General features: G+C 40.5%; 1 protein-coding gene across 1 annotated transcript in view; it reads left to right on the forward strand.

Moving 5' to 3' along the window:
* The window catches only part of PUM3 (pumilio RNA binding family member 3), a 96,468-nt gene that overhangs the window by 37,679 nt on the left and 35,551 nt on the right, over positions 1–23,238 (forward strand). Inside the window, exons 10-13 of the mRNA XM_073652487.1 lie at positions 3,571–3,649; positions 4,839–4,937; positions 12,929–12,982; positions 15,615–15,695. Coding sequence (XP_073508588.1) covers positions 3,571–3,649; positions 4,839–4,937; positions 12,929–12,982; positions 15,615–15,695 — 313 coding nt within the window. The remainder of the gene's footprint in view (positions 1–3,570; positions 3,650–4,838; positions 4,938–12,928; positions 12,983–15,614; positions 15,696–23,238) is intronic.

Consider the following 23,238-nt stretch of genomic DNA (forward strand, 5'->3'; position numbering starts at 1 on the left):
ATCCCAGTCTGGCATGGAGCACTGCGTCCGCGCTGCTGCACAGCGCTTGGGTCAATGAGGAAGTGAAGATAGATCCAGCTCAACACACCGGGCAATAAATTAAAATTCAACAATCTTTATTGGCAAATCCTTTTAAAAACTTGTAGAAAAGACAAGAAATGGACATCTCAGATGACAAAGCATATATTATGAGGTGGTGTGTATAAAATATACCATACGCGTTTCGAGTGAAAAACTCTTGAACACTGGTTTTGTCGTCTGAGATGTCCATTTTTTGTCTTTTCTACAAGTTTTTAAAAGGATTTGCCAATAAAGATTGTTGAATTTTAATTAATTGCATGTTGTGTTGATCTGGAGCCATCTTCACTTCCTCATTGGTACTTTTGGCAGTGTGGACAGGTGCCAAAACCTGCTGGAGAATGAAATTTCCATCTCCAAAAAGCTTGTCGGCAGAGGGAAACATGAAGTGCTCTAAAATTTCCTGGTAGACGGCCACGCTGACTCTGGTCTTGATAAAACACAGTGGACCTACACCAGCAGATGACATGGCTCCCCAAACCATCACTGATTGTGGAAACTTCACACTAGACCTCAAGCAGCTTGGATTGTGTGCCTCTCCACTCTTCCTCCAGACTCTGGGACCTTGATTTCCAAATGAAATGCAAAATTTACTTTGCATTACTTAGTGTGTCAATGACTGCCTTCTGGACATCTGTCAAGTCAGCAGTCTTCCCCATGATCGTGGAGCCTACTGAAACAGACTAAGGGACTTTTTTAAAACTCATCGGAAGCCTTTGCAGGTGTTTTTGTTAATTATTCTAATTTACTGAGATAATGACTTGTGTTTTCATCGGCTGTAAGCCATAATCATCAACATTAACAGAAATAAACGCTTGAAATAGATCACTCTGTTTGTAATGACTCTATATAATGAGTTTCACTTCTTGTATTGAAGAACTGAAATAAATTAACTTTTTGATGATATTCTAATTTAGTGAGATGCACCTGTATATATTGCCAACACTGAAAGAACCAAATTTTTTTGAAACGTTTTGGGAAAGATGGCGTTCTAGTAATACTGCACATGCAACTTGTATTATAAAACACGGTTCATTTTTTGTGTAATAAAAATGGGAAGAAAAAAGTTCGGAAATTTCTTCTTGTTCCATGTGCTTGTGTCCATTTTGAAAACTTTAACCCCTTCCCAACATATGACGTACTGGCACTGTAGGTGATGGCTGGTTTCCCACTCTGCCCACTGCTGTTAACGCTTTAAATGCCGCTGTCGATCTGATTGTGGCATTCACAGTGCACGGATCGGGCTGTGTGCTGTTCAAACTGCCCATTGGGACCCTCCGCAATGCGATAGTGGTGTGCCCATGTGTTATGACACCCGGGGGTCCACTGAAGACTGCCGTGCCAGTCATGACGGTGCTCACATGAAGACCAGCCTGTGACTGGCGTTCATAGGAGACCGTGATTTTTACTATACCTTGCAATACTGTTATTTCAGTATATAGTATGAGAGATCAGCTGATCGCAGGTTCAAGTCCCTTAAAGGAATTAAAGTAAAAAAAATAAAAAAATAAAATAAAAACTTGAATCAAATCCACCCCCCGTTTTTTTTCAGTCAAAATAAAGAAATTAAAAATATATACTTGCTGTCCCCCAGTCCAGGAAAGTCTGGTTCATCAAAACATACTATATACCTGTTCGTTAAGTGGCGTAACAAGAAAAAATTTGTTTTTTGTTTGTTTTGGGGTTTTTTTAGTGGCAGAAAATGCAGGAAAAAGCTATCAAAATGTCTTATCTGCACCAAAATTGTATTAATAAGTCAGCTCTCTACGCAAAAACAAGCCCTCACACAGCTCCATCGACTGAAAAAAAAACAAAGCCCGACAGGTCTTGGAACATGTCTGACACCAGCCAAATTCTATTTTGATACAAATTTATAGAAAAAAAATGTTGCCACTTATATAAAAAGGATTATACAAGTTTGGTATCGCTGTAAGCACACTCACCTTGAGAATCCTATTCCCGAGTAATTTTTACCGTACAGTAAACTGGAACCAAAAGAAACTATTGCAGTATTAGAATTTTTGTGGAATTTCACCACAATTAGATTTTTTTTCCTGCTTTTCAGTACATTGTATGGTAAAATGAATGGTGTCATTCAAAACTACAACTTGTTCTGCAGAAAAAAAAAAGTCCTCATACGGCTATGTCGACGGAAAAGCATAAACGCTATGGCTCTTGGCAGAAAGGAAGATAAAAAAACAAAAATGGAAGATCGCCATGTCAGTATGACATTAATAGTTCAGCATATTTTATGGATAGTCACGGTTAGAGAATTTTTATAAAAAAAACACTTATCTAGACAATGGTAGAGATTTATCACGCTAAGGCCATGTTCAGTATTTGGTCAGTATTTTCCATAATTATTGATCAGCCAAAACCAGTCATAGGAAAAGTATAATAGAAACACGTCACCACTTCTGTATTTATCACCCACTACTAGTTTTGGCTTACAAATAGTGAGGTAATATCCCCGTGTCTTCCCACCAAACAAAAAAAACTGCCTTTCATGACCTCCATGACTTCCACCATGCTTAGGCCTAGAGGAGAAAAACGCACCCAAAAAAAATACAGCTCCACAGTGTTTCCTCCTGGAACTCGCCTTGAAAAGCACTAAAAATGCAACAAAGTCTGAACATAATGCACAGCAATGTCAGAACAACTTGCTATGTATATGTTCCACTTTTTGGAGCTTTTTTTTAATTGCTTCAGGCTTCGAAAGTGGAGAAGCGACTAAAAGAAGTGATGTGTTCAGTCTTCGGATGGCTGGATTAAGCTGCTTGCTATTTGTAGTTTAAATTACCAGAAAAAGACACCGGCAGTGGAGCCACCGTGAAGATTATTGAAAAGTCGCTGGAGAAGAACTTCAGGAAAACGACCGGCGGCGGGTCTGTTGATGACTTAACGATGTCTTGTGCACATACTCTTACCTTCAAAATGAAATACTGTTTAGCTATTCTAGCAGTCATTGGCCTCAACATATGCAAAAATGATCACTAAGTAACATTTATACTCAGCAAATGGGGATCGCTGGACAAGCTATTTATTTTCGGTTTCGCCTGTAGTGGTGGGTTATTACAGTGTACATAGTTGGTTTGTGCGCTATGGCTGTACATTTTCTCCCAGACAATTTGTAATCCCTGTTACTTGCCAACACATGTGGGTCACCCCTTTTAATTACTTCCATGTCCTTTATTTTCCCTCAACAATAATTTTAAGTTTATTGCTTATGCTTTTAAGAGGTTGTCATTGAACTTGTGGCACATATCTGACCTGAGGTCCCTTTTTGTGAGCTATTGCTTTAATAACCCCTCTGTATAATACTCCATAAGGCTTTGTTGAACGGCACTTGTTAGATTGTAAAGCTGGAGCAGGAATCGGCATGCACAGTAGCAATGCTGCGCAGTGTTGAGCCTATTTAATACTAAATCACAATGGAATCTATGTATGAATAGAAAAGTGGTCCATAATCCCATCCTTTTTATATATCCCCAGGGAAGCTGTAATCAAGCATTCGTTGGTGCATAAAGTTTTTCTGGACTTCTTTACCCATGCAAGTTCTAAAGTTAGATCGGTACGTATATAACTCTTATAACACATAGTCACTCTATTGTGGTTTTTCCTTTTTTATTACACTTTTAAAGGGAACCTGACATGTCCAAAATCGCTATTTAACTGCAGATATAATCTACCGGTACAATTCTGCCTGACTGCCTTACTGGAGCAGCAGCTAGAGAGAGAAAATGAACTTAGTTCCTCCTGGTAGCCACTTGCGTGTAGGAGTGGTTAGTCACTGCTCACTATACTGTGAGCGGCCCCTTGATCACTCCCCCCTGAACCTTGACTCTGTAGTGTGTATACACAGAATGTGTGTGCAGAGCAGGCTGCTTTTCAATGTGCCGGTGAGTGATCACACTATAAAATAGTGCTCCCTGCACTCCTCTTTGACTGAAAACGAGCAACTGAGAATATAGGTTGGTTTTCTCCTTCCAGCCACTGCTCCAGTAATGCAACCAAGCAGAATTGTGCTCTATTTACCTGTAGACCACATCTGGAGGTAACTAGCGTTTTTTGGACACGTCTGGTTCCCTTTAATGGGAATCTGTGAGAAACGTTAGATTGACCAAACTAAATGGATCTCTGAATAGAGTAATAAAAGACAAGATCAAGCATAACTTCATGACCACAAATGGATTTTCCATCGCTGAGAAAATCAAGTTAAAATCTTTATACAAATGAGGCTGAGCGTGCACTGAGAGTGGGCCAATTCCACCTGAGTGCACCAATCTAATGCTTTATTCCTCTGTAGGGATGGGCAGACCGGTGGAACTTCGGATTCTGTTCCCCGACCCGAACTTTATTTCGAAGTTCGGTTGCAGTACCCGAATTTCAACCAGAACCCGAACCTCATTGAAAATAAAGGCTACCCAAACTGGCAAAGGGGAAAAAAATCTTTCTCTCTTCCGGGGAAAGTCTGTGTTTGGTGTTTACCACCAGACAGTAACTGTCCGGTACAAGTTCAGGTTCGCCCAGCTCTATTCCTCTGCAAATGCCACTCCTTTGGGCTTGAGTAACTTCTATTCATAGCTACTGATGACCACGACACAGTGGTGATGAACAGGAATCAGTGTGCTAGGCGGGTAATCGTCACAATATCCGGTGCACTTGCAGCCACGCTTACATAAGGATTCAAAGTTGGAAAAGCCATTTGTAGTTTTGTCTTTGGTTTTTCATTTACACTTCCTTATTTTTTTTGCCTTCAGGAAATGATAGAGGCAATCAGGGAATCTGTTATATATATGATCCATACGCATGATGGCGCTCGAGTGGGAATGCACTGCTTATGGCATGGAACGCCTAAGGTTTGTTAATAATTTTTCTAATGAAAATCCTATGTATTAAAATATTTTTGCAAAATGTCTATTAGAAGGTATATATTTTTATTCTAAAACTACTACTAGATCTATCAAATGTTTACTAAAACTAACGCTCACGGTTTGCTAAAATGAAGCTGCTTCGAACCAGCAGTTTTTGTGTCAACTCCACTAAGGGGAGCAGAAAATAGGAAACTAGAGGTAGCCTTTACAGCTCAAAGCGCCATCCCACAAATTAATTTAGATTTAAGACACCAACACATGCATTTTATGAGATGTCATCACACTATTTATAAAAAAAAAAAAAAAAATGTTTGTTCTTTGATATACCATATTTTTTTGGATTATAAGACGCACCCCAGGTTTACATAGCAGCAAATAAGAAAACCTTTTTCCTATTAAATAAACATGATGCGGTCATCCCCAACAACTTCACTGAAAAGTAGTGAACTGGCAACTGCACCATAATTGCCATCTTCTCTCCTTGTCCTAGAAGTGAAATGTGCACTATTTTAGCTATAGTGTGGTGAAAGGACATCGCATTGAATAGCTGCGGTTATGTTGCCTGACACGAGCCCCCATTTTAGCAGTCGGCTTTACTTTTTTTACCCAAAAACCTAAAAGCAGTGATGGGCTTCTACTAAATTATAAAACGGACTGCATACATTTCACACCTGTTTTGGCGTATCAGGGCATATTTTTCAATACTGTCTAATTATTTTAAAGATCCTTAAAATATGCCAGTGGTATAAATGATGGTTCATGCTGAATGATAGATCTGTTGCATCTTTAGACTGTTTTGTCCAAGCTTACACGACCTATAAGTTTGGTCTTACTTCTTGCCAGAAATTTACATGTTAGCGTATTTTATTTGCCCCAGTGTCGAATGTTAGTTGTGAAGCCACACCCCCTTTTCGTCTAAATGATTGTGAAATGTTAAAATTCACTCTCTTCCTGCACTGCATTTCCAATGAACTCCACCAGTCCTGCAGCGATGACATAACGTACATAGTTTACTCAACTGCTGTAGCCAATCGCTGACCTCAGCAGTGATGCTTGGTATGTGCAACACCTGACTGCTGAGGCCAGTGATGGGCTGTATCAGTCACATGAATGATGGAAGTCGTGTTATGAGCAGTAGAAGTGGAGAGAATCACTGGATCACTAGCATTGGAATAATGGGGATTGTAAGGCTATATTTCACACGTTTAATTTTTTCTGCAGCAAAACCTGATCTCTTGGCAGGGAAGAAGGTGCATCAAAAACACATATTAACCAGAATTTCAAATGTAACAGTGGGGGGAGGTGAATATTTCAGGAATAGTTTACCTAAGACACTGGCAGTGCATGGAGTTTGTAGGACACTATTTATTTTCACACTATGGTCTGCCATTGAGTTGCTCAGGGATTGTTCAATTTCACACCTCTGTGGGCCACAGGTATTCAATCTCACACCTAGTTCAGCCAATGTTTACTGTTTACACATCACAAATCACTGTTCTAATTCAAGCTGCCAAGGTGACAGACAAGATGGTATAATCACAAAAATAAATGAGTGTCACATATTGTTGTACTTGATTTTTTTCACAAAATACGCAGAAAAACCCGATGGCTATGTTCACACTAGGCGTTTTTTCACTACCCATTACTTTCAATGGGTAAAACATGCTGAAAGAAGTGACATGTTCTATTCTGCAAAAAAACATGCAAAGCACAAAATACTGATCAAACAAAAATCAAGGTGTGCATGAGATTTCTGGAATCTCATAGACTTTGCTGGTACTGTAAAACGCAGCTGAAAATTTGCATAAAAAAAGCCAATGTGTGAACATAACCTAAAAGTGAGTTAAAACTATTTTTTTAGTAAATGTCCGAGTGAATGACCACTTGGAGGAGGAGATTACTGCATATACATTTATTATCTAATGAGTAACTACATGTTCCTTTTTTTTTCTTTTTTTTTCTCAATTTTTTTAAATAATTTTGTCCACCTTGGAAAATGTATTTTTCTTGATTCCTGTAAAAAATAATTACATTTAAGTGGCTACCAAACCCCTCCTTTTTCCCAGTCTATTTGCCTGCTTTTAGCAGAATTTACTCATTTGGAGTACAGATGATGGCAGTGAAAGGGTCAGCACTTGTTTCCTCCTCTGAGTGTTGTGATTATCAGAACAATCTCCTGCAGCTTACCTAACAGAGTTAGGGCTCTTTCACACATCAGTTTTTCACATAGGAGTGCTATCTGTTTTTTGTTTTTATTGACTGATTGTATTCTTACCCATGACAGTCTATAGGTCTGATGAAATGCAGTCTGTTTTTCTAGTACATAAAAAACCTGACCTCTGAATGAGACCTAAGTAAGACACCAGTACTGAGCTGACCCTTTAACTGCCATCATCTGTACTCCATATGGGTATGTTCTGATATCAATGCAGCTAAAGGCTGGCCGATAGACTGGAGAAAATCAGGGGTTTGGGAAATGACTTGCATGTACGTTTTTTTTTTTGTTTTTTTTTACAGAAGTGAAGACAAATGTAATAAAGTGATTCACAAAGTTTCATAACTTTCCATGCTAGACAAAATGATTAAAAAAATACAAGATTAGCTACTCTTTAAGTTCAGCAGGAACTGCAGAAATATATATAAATAGCAACCTTTCCCTGTGATAATAGTAGTTCTCTGAAATGACGACCGATTCCACATAAGTGTCTACCAGGTCAAGGGTAGCTTTCCTAGAATGGTCTGTAGATATCTGACATAATGTATTGCTGCTAGACTTGGGATTTCCAGACAAGAATCGCCCGGCCTTGTATTCGGTACTTCCAATGATTGGACTTCTGTGTAACATTTCACCTTCTCAGCCATTTTTTGTTGTGTCTTTAATGCCCGGCTGGTGATAAATGCTGGAATTAAGAATTACTGCTTGTTTTGGTAACATTTCCTTTATATAAGAAAGTCCTGTCTCTGAAAAATCCCCAGTCAGCCAAGTGATTAATTTGTTGGTTTGCTGCAAGGATGCCCTTGGGATTCTCAAGGCAATTCATGTGATTTATTCCAATCTTCTTCTGGAGCATTCACATGCAAGCAGGAGATGGATTGTAGCCATTCTTCCCCTTTGGTTTGATGCATGTCACCATTCCAGGTCACGTAGGCCTCAGACATTGCTTCAGGAAATCCCTGACAATACATGTTATGGCATTTGATTGAAGTGAATACACTGATTCATGTTGTTAAACCTAATGTCATGAAATAACATTGACAGCTGTGATTCTTTGTGAGACCCTCCCCACCTGAATGGCCATCTCTGGCTTATATTAGGGATGCTATTGTATTAAATGATTGGAATGTGCTTGATAGCCCGGAATGACATTAAGGGATTACTATAAAGTGGCCCAGTTTTAAGTGTCAACATTAGGCGGGTTCACATCATGTCAGTGACCCTATAAATGACTCCATGAGGGGCTTCCGTCTGAATCCCTGAAAAATGTAACAATGCATGACCCCAACAGAGCCATTGACTTTAGTGAGGCGAGCGATTTTAAAATGTGAACCATTGGACCACTTTTGACCTTTTTTTTCTGGTGGTAGTCATTTCTTTAGCCGGATACAGTAATGTGTCCAACACTTACATTTCTGTACAGAATGTACATTAATTACGAGTTAAACAGTGAGAATAACTCTGTTTAGTAATCATGTGGACTCTGCTTGGTCTTTATGCATCTCACAACCTGGAAATAAAATCCAAAAAATATATATTCATGTTAAACAAGATTACAGCAACGGATGGCATCACAATACATTGTATGTATATACAGCATGTGTATGTATGTAGTTTGATTTATTTGCCTGTGTGGATTGGATGGGTTTTTACCAACATCTGGTGAGAAATGCATGTCAATAGCACCTTTAGAAATATATTTACTTAGAAAACTGGTCACCTGTTTAATTCACCCGCTGTATATATGTGTGTATGTATATGTTACACACACAATATACACACTATATAATGTGTATACAGTTATATGAAAAAGTTTGGGCACCCCTATTAATCTTAAGCTTAATGTTTATAAAAATTGGTGTTTTTGCAACAGCTATTTCAGTTTGATATATGTAATAACTGTTGGACACAGTAATGTTTCTGCCTTGAAATGAGGTTTATTGTGCTAACAGAAAATGTGCAATCTGCATTCAAACTAAATTTGACCGGTGCCTAAGTATGGGCACCTCACCAGAAAAGTGCAATTAATATTTAGTAGATCCTCCTTTTGCAAAAATAACAGCCTCTAGTCTCTTCCTGTAGCTTTCAATGATTTCCTGGATCCTGGATGAAGGTATTTTTGACCATTCCTCTTTACAAAACAATTCCAGTTCAGTTTGATGGTCGCCGAGCATGGACAGCCCTCTTCAAATGATCCCACAGATGTTCAATGATATTCAGGTCTGGGGACTGGGATGGCCATTCCAGAACATTGTAATTGTTCCTCTGCATGAATGCCTGAGTAGATTTGGAGCGGTGTTTTGGATCATTGTCTTGCTGAAAGATCCATCCCCTGCGTAAATTCAACTTTGTCACTGATTCTTGAACATTATTGTCAAGAATCTGCTGGTACTGAGTGGAATCCATGCGTCCCTCAACTTTAACAAGATTCCCGCTGCCAACATTGGCCACACAGCCCCAAAGCATGCTGGAACCTCCACCAAATTTTACTGTGGGTAGCAAGTGTTTTTCTTGGAATGCTGTGTTTTTTTGCCGCCATGCATAACGCCTTTTTGTATGACCAAACAACTCAATCTTGGTTTCATCAGTCCACAGGACCTTCTTCCAAAAAGAAATTGGCTTCTCCAAATGTGCTTTTGCATACCTCAGCCGACTCTGTTTGTGGCGTGCTTGCAGAAACTGCTTCTTTCGCATCACTCTCCCATACAGCTTCTCCTTGTGCAAAGCGCGTTGTATAGTTGACCGATGCACAGTGACACCATCTGCAGCAAGTTGATGCTGCAGCTCTCTGGAGGTGGTCTGAGGAGTGTCCTTGACTGATCTCACCATTCTTCTTCTCTGCATTTCTGATGTTTTTCTTGGCCTGCCACTTCTGGCCTTAACAAGTACTGTCCCTGTGTTCTTCCATTTCCTTACTATGTTCCTCACAGTGGAAACTGACAGGTTAAATCTCTGAGACAGCTTTTTGTATCCTTCCCCTGAACAACTATGTTGAATAATCTTTATTTTCAGATCACTTGACCGTTGTTTTGAGGAGCCCATGATGCCACTCTTCAGAGGAGATTCAAACAGGAGAAAAACTTGCAAGTGGCCACTTTAAATAGCTTTTCTCATGATTGCATACACCTGGCTATGAAGTTCAAAGCTCAATGAGGTTACTAAAACCAAAAAAAGTGCTTTAGTAAGTCAGTAAAAAGTAGGTAGGAGTATTTAAAACAAGAAAATAAGGGTGCCCATACTTATGCACCTGTCAAATTTTGTTTGCAGATTGCACATTTTCTGTTAGTACAATAAACCTCATTTCAAGGCAGAAACATTACTGTGTCCAACAGTTATTACATATATCAAACTGAAATAGCTGTTGCAAAAACACCAATTTTTATAAAACATTAAGCTTAAAATTAATAGGGGTGCCCAAACTTTTTCATATAACTGTATGTATATGTGTATGTATGTGTATATATATATATATATATATATATATATATATATCCAGTACAGACCAAAAGTTTGGACACACCTCATTTAAAGATTTTTCTGTATTTTCATGACTATGAAAATTGTACATTCTCACTGAAGGCATCAAAACTATGAATTAACACGTGGAATTATATACGTAACAAAAAAGTGTGAAACAACTGAAAATATGTCTTATATTCTAGGTTCTTCAAAGTAGCCACCTTTTGCTTTGATGACTGCTTTGCACACTCTTGGCATTCTCTTGATGAGCTTCAAGAGGTAGTCACTGGAAATGGTTTTCACTTCACAGGTGTGCCTTGTCAGGTTTAATAAGTGGGATTTCTTGCCTTATAAATGGGGTTGGGATCATCAGTTGTGTTGTTCAGAAGTCTGGTGGATACACAGCTGATAGTCCTACTGAATAGACTGTTAGCTGCTTTTTTTCTTGCCATAATACAAATTCTAAGTAAAGAAAAACGAGTGGCCATCATTACTTTAAAAAATGAAGGTCAGTCAGTGCCAAAAATTGGGCAAACTTTGAAAGTGTCCCCAAGTGCAGTTGCAAAAACCATCAAGCGCTACAAAGAAACTGGCTCACATGAGGACCGCCCCTGGAAAGGAAGACCAAAAGTCACCTCTGCTTCTGAGGATAAGTTTATCAGAGTCACCAGCCTCAGAAATCGCAGGTTAACAGCAGCTCAGATTAGAGACCAGGTCAATGCCACACAGAGTTCTAGCAGCAGACACATCTCTACAACAACTGTTAAGAGGAGACTTTGTGCAGCAGGCCTTCATGGTAAAATAGCTGCTAGGAAACCACTGCGAAGGACAGGCAACAAGCAGAAGAGACTTTGGGCTAAAGAACACAAGGAATGGACATTAGACCAGTGGAAATCTGTGCTTTGGTCTGATGAGCCCAAATTTGAGATCTTTGGTTCCAACCACCGTGTCTTTGTGCGACGCAGAAAAGGTGAACAGATGGATTCTACATGCCTGGTTCCCACCGTGAAGCATGGAGGAGGAGGTGTGATGGTGTGGGGGTGCTTTACTGGTAACACTGTTGGGGATTTATTCAAAAGTGAAGGCATATTGAACCTGCATGGCTACCACAGCATCTTGCAGCGGCATGCTATTCCATCCGGTTTGCGTTTAGTTGGACCATCATTTATTTTTCAACAGGACAATGACCCCAAACACACCTCCAGGCTGTGTAAGGGCTATTTGACCAAGAAGGAGAGTGATGGGGTGCTGCGCCAGATGACCTGGCCTCCATAGTCACCAGACCTGAACCCAATCGAGATGGTTTGCGGTGAGCTGGACAGCAGAGTGAAGTCAAAAGGGCCAACAAGTGCTAAGCATCTCTGAGAACTCCTTCAAGATTGTTGGAAGACCATTTCCGGTGACTACCTCTTGAAGCTCATCAAGAGAATGCCAAGAGTGTGCAAAGCAGTCATCAAAGCTAAAGGTGGCTACTTTGAAGAACCTAGAATATAAGACATATTTTCAGTTGTTTCACACTTTTTTGTTAAGTATATAATTCCACATGTGTTAATTCATAGTTTTGATGCCTTCAGTGTGAATGTGCAGTTTTAATAGTCATGAAAATACAGAAAAATCTTTAAATGAGAATGTGTGTCCAAACTTTTGGTCTGTACTGTATATGTATGTATTGTTTTTCATCAGTGTGCTGGATCCGATTTCCATCCACTCCTGGCCTGTATCCATTTTTCTTGCATGCAAAAAAAAAAATTAACTTTCTCCTGCCCATTAAGCAGTAAAACTGGCAGCACTCAGATGAAACATGGCATTGCTGTCTATTTTTATTCACAGATCTATTGATTATAATAGGCAAGTTTATCCTTGACTCGCATCAAAAATGGACACATCTCCGGGTTTGTTTTTCTGAACACGTGATCCACAAAAAAATAACACAAACGTATAAACAGCTCCATGGACTATAATGGCCACATATTCTGTCTATAAAAAACACAGAACACGTACATGAAAAACAGACCAAAGACAGATAATAAATACCCTGCAGTAAATAAATAAAACAGCAATAGTGTATGAAAATAATATAGGGTGCTTGGTGAACATAATTTTGATCAAAAAAATTCAAAAGCCATACCACCACTTCATGGTGACCCTATTTGGGACGGTCCTAACTTTAATATTAAAACCTTACCGTTTGTCAAGTGACGTGCATATGGATAAGGGCTGAGATTGAGGTCTTACTCTGTATTTGTTGCAACCTATTATTAACATGAAGTTTCTTTTTTTTTGTTTCTTTGTTTTCCTATAGGACAGAAAAGTTTTTGCAAAAACTATGAAGTCATTTGTTGAAAAAATTGCCACAGTAAGTTTTAAACTAGAATTTCTCTTGATATGCCTTGAACAGTGCAACCTATATTTGGTTGTGTAGCTGACTGGAGAGGAAACATGGAGGCCCTCTTGATTTTCGATTTGTCCAAAGGCGGGGACCGTGACGCCAGCGCTGATTGGGTGCCAGGCTCATGTGTCAACAACCGCACCAGAGCCCTGGGAACACAAGTGCCAACACCGCTGGAAAGGCGCCGGCACGGGAGGTGAGTATAAGCTTTTTTTATTTTATCAGCGCCAAACATTTAGATCAAGAAGGGGTTGTCGTAGTAGTGGACAACCCCTTTAATTCTTCTCTGCATGGCATTTTTCCTGGCCATCTAGCTGTGCAGGAAACTGCAGCTGGCCCTATAATTGAGTGGGTCTGTTGTACAGGGAAAATGCAGAGTGTGGGCACCACACTTCATCTGAGCTGCCTCCCCTTTATTCTGAAGATCGGTGGAGGAGCCAAAGGTCAGTGATGACATTTCCTAGCGATATGCCATTACTTTGTGAGATGAAAAATCCCCTTTCTATGCAGGGCAAGCTTACAGTAAACTGAGAATTCTTCTGTACTCTGAGGGAAATGAATCCTTCTATTTCAGTAGACATACATTTTAAGCTGTTTAATGACTGTCTGATAACACAATTTGTTCATAAAATACTTTACACATAAAAATCAATAAGTGCAAAAATAGACCTCAACCACTGAAGCATTGTCCCAGCACAAATCAAAAATGGGAACAACATGTCTCAGCCTAATTTTTATTGGTTTCATGCTGGAAAAAGGAATTCTATTTTGGCTAGGCCCCACAAGTTTGAAGGTGATACTTCAGTTTCTCCCACTAAATCATGCAGCCGGTAACCACCACATATGGCCATGGTTTTGGCTTCCACATCGTGGTGGGATTCCGACTTTACATTTTATAAATTAAAGCAGTAGTGTTAACCATCATTAGATTAGATTATTTCTTTATATATTGGATGATATACTTTTTACTTTAGATTTTTACTATAGTAGCAAGTCTGCTAAATGTTAATTGAAATGGCATGTGTTCGTCATGTATATTGGTAGTAGATGTGGAAATTTTGGAAAGACTCAGCATATATCTTCCTTCATCCTTTAACCCCTTAACGCCATGGACGTTTTCCGTTTTTATTTATTTTTTTTCCTCCCCCCTTCTTCCAAGAACCTTAACTTTTTCCCCGTCAATATAGCCATATGAGGGCTTGTTTTTTGCTGGATGAGTTGTACTTTTGAATGACACGTGCAGTGAAATTGCAATAAAGTGCAATTCCACAATTTTTTTTTTTTTTTTTTTTCTATTTACCAAGTTCACTATATGGTAAAACTGACCTGGCAATATGAATCCCTAGGTCATTGCGAGTACACAGATACCCAGATACTGAACATGTATTGTTTGATTTTTTTCTTTTAGTGGTGAAAAAAAATCAGAAATTTGCATGAAAAAAGATTGTTTGTCGGCATTTTCCGAGACCATTAGCATTTTAATTTTTCAGGATATGGGGCTGGTGAGGGCTTATCTTTTGCACCCTGAGCTGACTTTTTTACAGATACCATCCTGGGGTAGATAGATACGATGTTTTGATCGCCTCTTATTGCAATGCTGCAGCTGCCAAAAAAACATACTTCTGGTGTTAAGATTCTTTTCTTGTTAGCCATTTACCGTGGATTCATTGTTTTTATATTTTGATCGGACATTTCTGAACACAGCGATACTAAATGTGTATTTTTTTAATTACTTTATTTTCAATGGAGCAAAAGGGGGGTGATTTGAACTTTGTTTTTTTTATTTAATTTTTTGTTTGTTTACAGATGTTTAAACTTGTTTTTCCCACTGTTTACGGTCTTCAATAGTCCCCTTAGGAGACTTGAAGCTGCAACTGTCCGATCGCCTGTGTTATACATAGTAGTGCTGAAGCACTGCTATGTATAGCAAAAATCATGATCTCCTATGAACGCCGGCTACGAGCCGGCATTCACAGGAGATTCACAATGACTGGCACAGACCCCCAGCTGTCATGACAACCCATCGGCGCCCCCCGATCACGTGACTGGCGCTGATGGACGGAATTTGTGACGTGCTTTCGGCTGGCGCTTGTTAAATCGTGCTGTTGGAGATTGACAGCGTAATTTAACTGGTTAACATCCGCAGCTGGAACTCCGATCGACCTGCTGCTGTTAAAGGCACGTGACAGCTGTCATGTGCGGTGAAATCTTTCTTTACTGAATACAGATTTTACCTGGGAATTGAGAATTTTGAGACAGATCGATCAGTCCAGGAGGAGAAAGAATCAAATTTCTCTGATAACATATATTACAATGTTTCTTATTTTCACGTGAGTTATTGATTTATGAAATAAAATTGAACAAGACGGTTACACTTTGTTTTTCTTGCTCCTTAGAAATCAAAATATAGAAAGTTAATGGGGTTGGCCAAAAGAAAATATTGGGCCAATGGGGAATACAATAAAAGAGCATTACTTGCATGTTAAGCGCCCCCTCTGCACTAACGCTGCTTCTCCAATCCACCCAGACATCCCTTGATTGTAGCATACCTGAATTTATTTAATTTTTTTTCTATAACCTGTTTTTCTTTTTTCTCCAGGGGGAATTTTCTCATTTGGTTTTGCTGGCAATGTTTGATTGTGTTGACGATACAAAGCTTGTAAAACAGATTATCATCTCTGTGAGTATCAATTCAGTTCTACATGCTACGTTGCGGGGTCTATTCACAGATCAGTACATGTTTAGTGCCATGTCCTCTGAACTGACTACCAAATGGTAGTGCATGAGGATTTCCGCTAGAAGAATAGCTAAGACATTACGTAGTAGAATATGGTGCATTCTGGGTTAAAGTAAGGTTAGAGATGCTTCATGATGGGCCATGATGTCTTATTGGCTGGCCATCCTTGTGCTGTCTTTTTTTTCTGATCTTGAGAAATATACACTGTTCAAAAAAATAAAGGGAACCCTTAAACAACAGAATATAACTCCAAGTAAATCAAACTTCTGTGAAATCAAACTGTCCACTTAAGAAGCAACACTGATTGACAATCAATTTCACGTGCTGTTGTGCAAATGGAATAGACAATAGATGGAAATTATTGGCAATTATCAAGGCACCCTTAATAAAGGAGTGGTTCTGCAGGTGGGGACACAGACCACATCTCCGTACCAATGCTTTCTCGCTGATGTTTTGGTCACTTTTGAATGTTGGTTGTGCTTTCACACTCGTGGTAGCATGAGACGGACTCTACAACCCACAGAAGTTGCTCAGGTAGTGCAGCTCATCCAAGATGGCACATCAATGCGAACTGTGGCAAGAAGGTTTGCTGTGTCTGTCAGCGTAGTGTCCAGAGGCTGGAGACGCTACCAAGAGACAGGCCAGTACACCAGGAGACGTCGTGGGGGCCGTAGGAGGGCAACAACCCAGCAGCAGGACTGCTACCTCTGCCTTTGTGCAAGGAGGAGCAGGTGGAGCACTGTCAGAGCCCTGCAAAATGACCTCCAGCAGGCCACAAATGTGCATGTGTCTGCACAAACGGTTAGAAACCGACTCCATGAGGGTGGTATGAGGGCCCGACGTCCACAGATGGGGGTTGTGCTCACAGTCCAACACCGTGCAGGACGCTTGGCATTTGCCACAGAACACCAGGATTGGCAAAGTCGCCACTGGCACCCTGTGCTCTTCACAGATGAAAGCAGGTTCACACTGAGCACATGTGACAGACGTGACAGTCTAGAGACGCCGTGTAGAGCGATCTGCTGCCTGCAACATCCTTCAGCATGACCGGTTTGGCAGTGGATCAGTAATGGTGTGAAGTGGCATTTCTTTGCAGGGCCGCACAGCCCTCCATGTGCTTGCCAGAGGTAGCCTGACTGCCATTAGGTACCGAGATGAGATCCTCAGACCCCTTGTGAGACCATATGCTGGTGCGGTTGGCCCTGGGTTCCTCCTAATGCAGGACATTGCCAGACCTCATGTGGCTGGAGTGTGTCAGCAGTTCCTGCAAGATGAAGGCATTGAAGCTATGGACTGGCCCGCCCGTTCCCCTTACCTGAATCCGATTGAGCACATCTGGGACATCATGTCTCGCTCCATCCACGTCACGTTGCACCACAGCCTGTCCAGGAGTTGGCAGATGCTTTAGTCTAGGTCTGGGAGGAGATACCACAGGAGACCAACAACAAACTTATCAGGAGTTTGCCCAGGCGTTGTAGGGAGGTCATACAGGCACGTGGAGGCCACACACAATACTGAGCCTAATTTTGACTTGTTTTAAGGCCATTACATCAATGTTCGTTCAGCCTGTAGTGTGTTTTTCCACTTTAATTTTGGGGGTGACTCCAAATCCAGGCCTCCATTGGTTAATAAATTTGATTTCCATTGATGATTTTTGTGTGATTTTTTGTTGTCAGCACATTCAACTTTGTACAGAACAAAGTATTCAATGAGAATATTTCATTCATTCAGATCTAGGATGTGTTATTTGAGTGTTCCCTTTATTTTTTTGAGCAGTGTATATAGATATAATATTTATTATCACTGTTATTGTACTTGTGTGTTTAAGGCCCATTAATTGTGAGCAAATCGGGTGGGGGGTTTGGATCATGAGAAGCCCCCCGCCAACCCATCTGCAATCACTCTAAAGACCTCTTAGAAGTCGCCAGTTCAGGAGAGAGGCGCACAAAGCTTCTGCCTGAGTGTGCGCACACAGCGGAGTATGGATTCGGTACAATGAGTCTAACTTTCTACTACATCCGTACTCCTATGCGCTCCTCTCTCATGAATCGCACATTTCTAAGAAGTCTGTAGAGTAATCAGTGGGGGTCTCAACACCCAACCCCCTGCTAACCTGTTCAAAATTAAGGGGTCTAAAAACAAATTAAAAAGTAACATTTTGGGCTTTTTTTTTTTTTTTATTTTTTTTTTTACTGTTGAGCATAATTTCTACTAATTTCATGATGGCTGTGAAATCTTAAAATGCTTTCTAATATGTAGTATCCTTTGAATTGGAAACCATTTTAATATATGCATTCTGCTTTCCTTCCTGAATTTTCCCTGGCCCAGGAGCCCAGGGCCTGAAACAATATAGATGTGCACTCCATGCGTTCCTTGCACTTTGTCACGTCGATGGCGTCTTCCTAAGTTGACAGCAGATTCTCCACAAAGCTTCCGTCCTGTGAGATTCTATGCCTCATTGTGGGCATTAAAGCGCTTTTTCTGCTTTTATACTGCAGATCCTGGCAGTTGTGTAGCAGGGTAATAATCGAGCACATTGCATCTTAATTGCCTGAGAGAGTCTGTTGCACCATATAAATCTAGTATCGTTCACCCTGCTTAGCCGTTCTTTAAATGACTACTCTGAGCCCAAGTCATCTTGGTGGCTAGTAGCTTTACATTTTATAATTAATAGGGAACTATTCTAAAATTCCAATTACATCAGCAACACTTCAGAAAAGAGAATGTAAGGTACTCCCCAAACCTTGCCGATGAAATGCATAAGTTTCTTGGACATGAGACGAAATCAGCAGGGGAATATACAGGCAGTCCTCACATTAGTGATTCTATCCTATAATGGCATGGCTCCTACTCTTCTAGCATCCACATATCTTGTATACCATCTCGGCAAGTGAAGTGTTAGCCAGAGGGCACGTTGGTTAGTGACAAAACAATCCCGTGTCAAGTCATAATCCTAAAGCCATAATGCTCTGTAGTAGAACTGTGTTTGTCCTTCACATTTATTTGTCAGAAATGGCCTGCACCACTAAATGGGATACTTTAAATTATTGTATTAGCTTGTTTTTGTGCTCAATAAAGAACTGTACTGTTAGCCAGCAATGTTAGGCTATGTGCCCACGATCAGGAAATGCTGCGGGTTTGACGCTGCATGCATATGCAGCGTCCAGATGTTACAGCATAGTGGATGGGTTTCTAGAAATCCCATGTCCACTTTGCGTATCTGGGCACCTGCGGCACACCTGCACACACTGACATGTGGCGCATCTTTCAGATCCACAGCATGTCAATTTCTCCTGCGGGTCTGCATGTGGACTTTTCCCATAGACTAAACATCAATGAGGAAAGTCCGCATGTGAAAAAATTATTTTAAAAAAATCGCTCCTGCTTATTTGCATAATGAGGGCGGAAGTGGTGCCGCTGTTCTGCAGCGTCTGGGCCGCAGTGGCTCCTCATTGTGGGCACATACCCTTATAATACTTTTACGCCAAAAACACTTAAGTATTCTAGGAGTGATACCTTTTTTGGGTGACCAGAAAAAGCATATTTGCAAGCATTCAGAGCACACAAACCCCTTCATGTAATGTGTTTACAAAATTACCACTTTTTTTTTTTTTTTTTTTTTTTTTAAAGATGAAAGAAAATGTAAAAAAAATTCAGACTTATTAAAACTAACCTGGTGATGTAAAGATGTGGAGGGGTTAATGTCACGAACATTGGTGGTTTAGGGTTGTGCCTCATTTCTTGGCGCTCAAGGACAAAAGAGGGGTGTAATGTTTTATTCCAAAGTGGAAATAGAAGTGCTGATTCATACCTGTTGGTTTAATGTACAGTATATTAGGGAGGTTGAACCAAAAAATAGAGGGTATTGTATGCAGTCCCCAACCGAGACGTAACACCCATTCGTGGGCCGCGACAGAAGGGTGTATAGATGTGGTCGAAATCGGTGTAGCACAGCACTGATTGATATAAAGTCTGCAACTGCCATCCTTTATAAATAAAAAACTACAATAAAAGATGGAAGCCGATGCCCAATTGAATAAAATATGTAAATCTATATTAATTTCAACAAACCGCAAAAGACAACATGAATATTAACAAGAGAAATGGATGCAAAAGATGCTAGGTCACTCAGAGAATTGATAATACAGATCTTTCCTAAACATGATCCAAATAAAGTGCTATGTATATACCCAACATTTGAATAAACAGGAGAAAACACCAAATTAATGCATAGAAAGAGCTGGTCAGAAATGGCCAACTGCTAATAAACACCAGAAGTAAAGTGCAGTGCAATAAATAATGTCACAAATTAATAAAATCAACTGGTCAATAAATAAGGTATGACGTATACCATACTAATAATATACACAATGTCAATGTATAGGGGGGTGTTGTGCAAAAATAAGACCAAGTGGTCTATAGGGGTGTAAAAAAGGCACAAAGTTCTTAAAAAGTATCAAGAAGTTAATGAGGCACAGCTATTTGGTCCTAAAGGTCTGAGTAAAGTGCAAATGCCAACAATTAAATAAAGATAGTCAAATTTGGCAGCATAAGTGAAGTGCAATGTAAAGACTCATAAGACCAAAAATTATTCGAAACATTGATATAGTATCAAATAATGGAACATGGCAAGAATTAAATAAACGAAGACTAAGGCATATAGAATCTGAGTAGCGATAGCAAAGATTCTAATGCACAATTCGCGTTAGCATCTTCCTGGCGATTGGTGTTATATCCATGTTTCCAATCATTTTTAATCTTGAGTCTTTGCACTGCAGGATGACTACATTACATGAGACATCTAGTCCTCTAGTGATAATCAACTGCTGATAAAAAAAAAAAAAAATATATAGAATTAGACTTACCAGTAATTCAGTTTCTAAGACCCTCCACGACAGCACACCTGGATGTAGCCTCCCCAACCTAAGTAGGAACAAGAAAACTAGAGGTTAAATAGCCCCTCCCCGCTACCATCCCCAGTGTTTTCAAAGGACCACACAGTATGAATGCTCTAAATATTTTATTAACACTAAGGATTTTTCCATCATTAAGGAAAGGGCGGGAATTACTTGTGCTGTCGTGGAGGGTCTTAGAAACCGAATTACCGCTAAGTCTAATTCTATTTTCTCCAATCCCCTCCACGACAGCACGCCTGGAGTAATACCAAAGAATGAATTTTAGGGAGGGACAACAGCCTGAAGGACTTTCCTTCCAAATGCTAAGTTTCTATTTGATATTACATCTAGTCTATAATGTTTAGCAAAGGTATGGACAGATGACCACGTAGCTGCCCTGCAAATCTGCTCGATGGATGCACTAGCCTTTTCCGCCCAGGAGACAGACTTGCCTCTAGTAGAATGAGCTTTCAAGGATTCCGGAGTAGGCAAATCTTGAACTATGTATGTTTCACAAATTGCTTTCTTAATCCAATTTGCTAGCGTATTTTTTGCAATTTTCTTCCCTTTATTGGGGCCTCCATATTGAAAAAATAGGTTCTGATCCTTCCTCCAAGTTTCATTCTCACTCAAGTAGCGGATTATAGTCCTTCTTACGTCCAACGCGTGGAATTCTTCTTCCTTGCTATTTGATGGATTATGACAGAATGACGGAAGAATTATGGGCTGAGACATGTGAAAATCAGACGACACCTTGGGCAGAAAAGAAGGTTCCAACTGGAGGATGATCCTGTCCTCCAAAATACGACAATAAGGCTCTCTGATAGACAGGGCTTGGATTTCACCTACTCTCCTGGCTGTAGTCAGAGCTATAAGCAATGCCGCTTTCCAAGACCATTTCTGTGTGCCTCAGCTATTGGCTCGAAAGGATGCATAGTTAGGCCTCTAAGAACTATGTTGACATCCCAAGGTGGGACTATTTTAGCTCTTGTTGGATTCAACCGAGAAGCGGCTATCATGAGCCTCTTAATCCATCTCTTCTGGGCCAAATCAGTATCAAAATAGGAGCTTAAAGCCGAAACTTGGACCTTCAGTGTGCTTAGTCTTAATCCTTTAGACAGACCGTTCTGTAGGAAATCCAAGATTCTGGCCACGTCAGGCCGAAAAGGATCTAATGGACGAGGCTCATACCACAGCTTGAAAGCTTTCCAGATTTTTTCATAGATGGAATTCGTGACCTGTTTTCTGCTTTTCTGCAGTGTATGGATCACCAGTACTGAGCCAAGCTGCTAGAGACAAATTCTGAGGGGCCGGATGGTAGATCGGGCACTGATGCAGCAGATCGTGGATTTGAGGAAGCATCAACGGATCCTCCATTTTTAGACTGCTCAATGTTCCGAACCATGCTCTTTTTGGCCACATTGGAGCTATTAGGATCGTCTTGACCCCTTCCGACCTGATTTTTTTGTAAGTTCCTTGGTATTAACGAAATCGGGGGAAAGGCATAAGCGAGCCCGACTTCCCAAGGGTGAGCGAATGCATCTATCCCTGTTGCGGAATCCTCTGGGTCCAAGGAGAAAAAGGCTCTTACTTTTGCGTTTCTCTGGTTCGCAAACAGGTCTACATCTGGGTATCCCCACTTTTGAACAATCATCTGAAATATCTTCGAGTTCACACTCCACTCCCCTGGATGAATGTCTTTCCTTCTCAACAGATCTGCCTGATAGTTGTCAGAGCCCCTCAGGTGCGGAGCCGACAAGGATAGTAGATGATGCTCCGCCCAGCGGAAGATCCTTTCTGAGATCATCTGCAATCTCCTGTTTCTTGTACTTCCCTGATGTCTCAAGTGGGCTACAGTTGTCATATTGTTCGAGTAGACTAAGACATGTGACCCCTGAAGCAGAGAATTGGCTGCCCATAGGGTTTCCTCCACTGCTTTCAGTTCTCTTAGGTTAGAGGGCAGCTCTATTTCTTGTGACCAGACCCCTTGGAAGGCCACGTGGGAGACTGCTGCTCCCCATCCCCTTTTGCTTGCGTCTGTCTTGACCGATAACAAAGGGAAGTTGAATCCATGCTGAACCTTTCTCCAGATTTTCTGGACAGAGCCACCACCTTAAAGATCCTTTCACCTTCTCTGGCAGATGAATCCTGTTGGAGAGGGAACTTTGAGATCTGTCCCAACAGGAAAGGATGTAGTTTTGAAGGACCCTTGAATGCGCTTGAGCCCAAGGTACTGCTTGAATAGATGAGGTCATGGACCCGAGGACGGACATGGCGAATCTTATTGACACTCTGCTCCGGTTCTAAAGTGCATAAACTTTCAATCTTAACTGAATCTGCTTCTCTTTTGGCAGAAAAGAGGCTTTCTGCTGAGAATCCAGGAGAATTCCCAAGAAGCTCTTCCTGGTGGAGGAAATCAGATCTGACTTCTTGTAGTTTATCAACCGTCCTAAAGATTCCAGGATCTGGAGGGTCACCTGAAGGTCTCTTTCCAAACTTGAAACTGAGGGAGTCATCACCAAAAAAATCGTCTAAATAGGGGACGATGCTGATATTCCATTTTCTTAGACAAGCTACCACCTCTGCCATGA

Source organism: Phyllobates terribilis, unplaced genomic scaffold, assembly GCF_046119375.1.
Source record: "Phyllobates terribilis strain yellow unplaced genomic scaffold, ASM4611937v1 Scaffold_1__5_contigs__length_1240528914, whole genome shotgun sequence".
NCBI lineage: Eukaryota > Metazoa > Chordata > Amphibia > Anura > Dendrobatidae > Phyllobates > Phyllobates terribilis.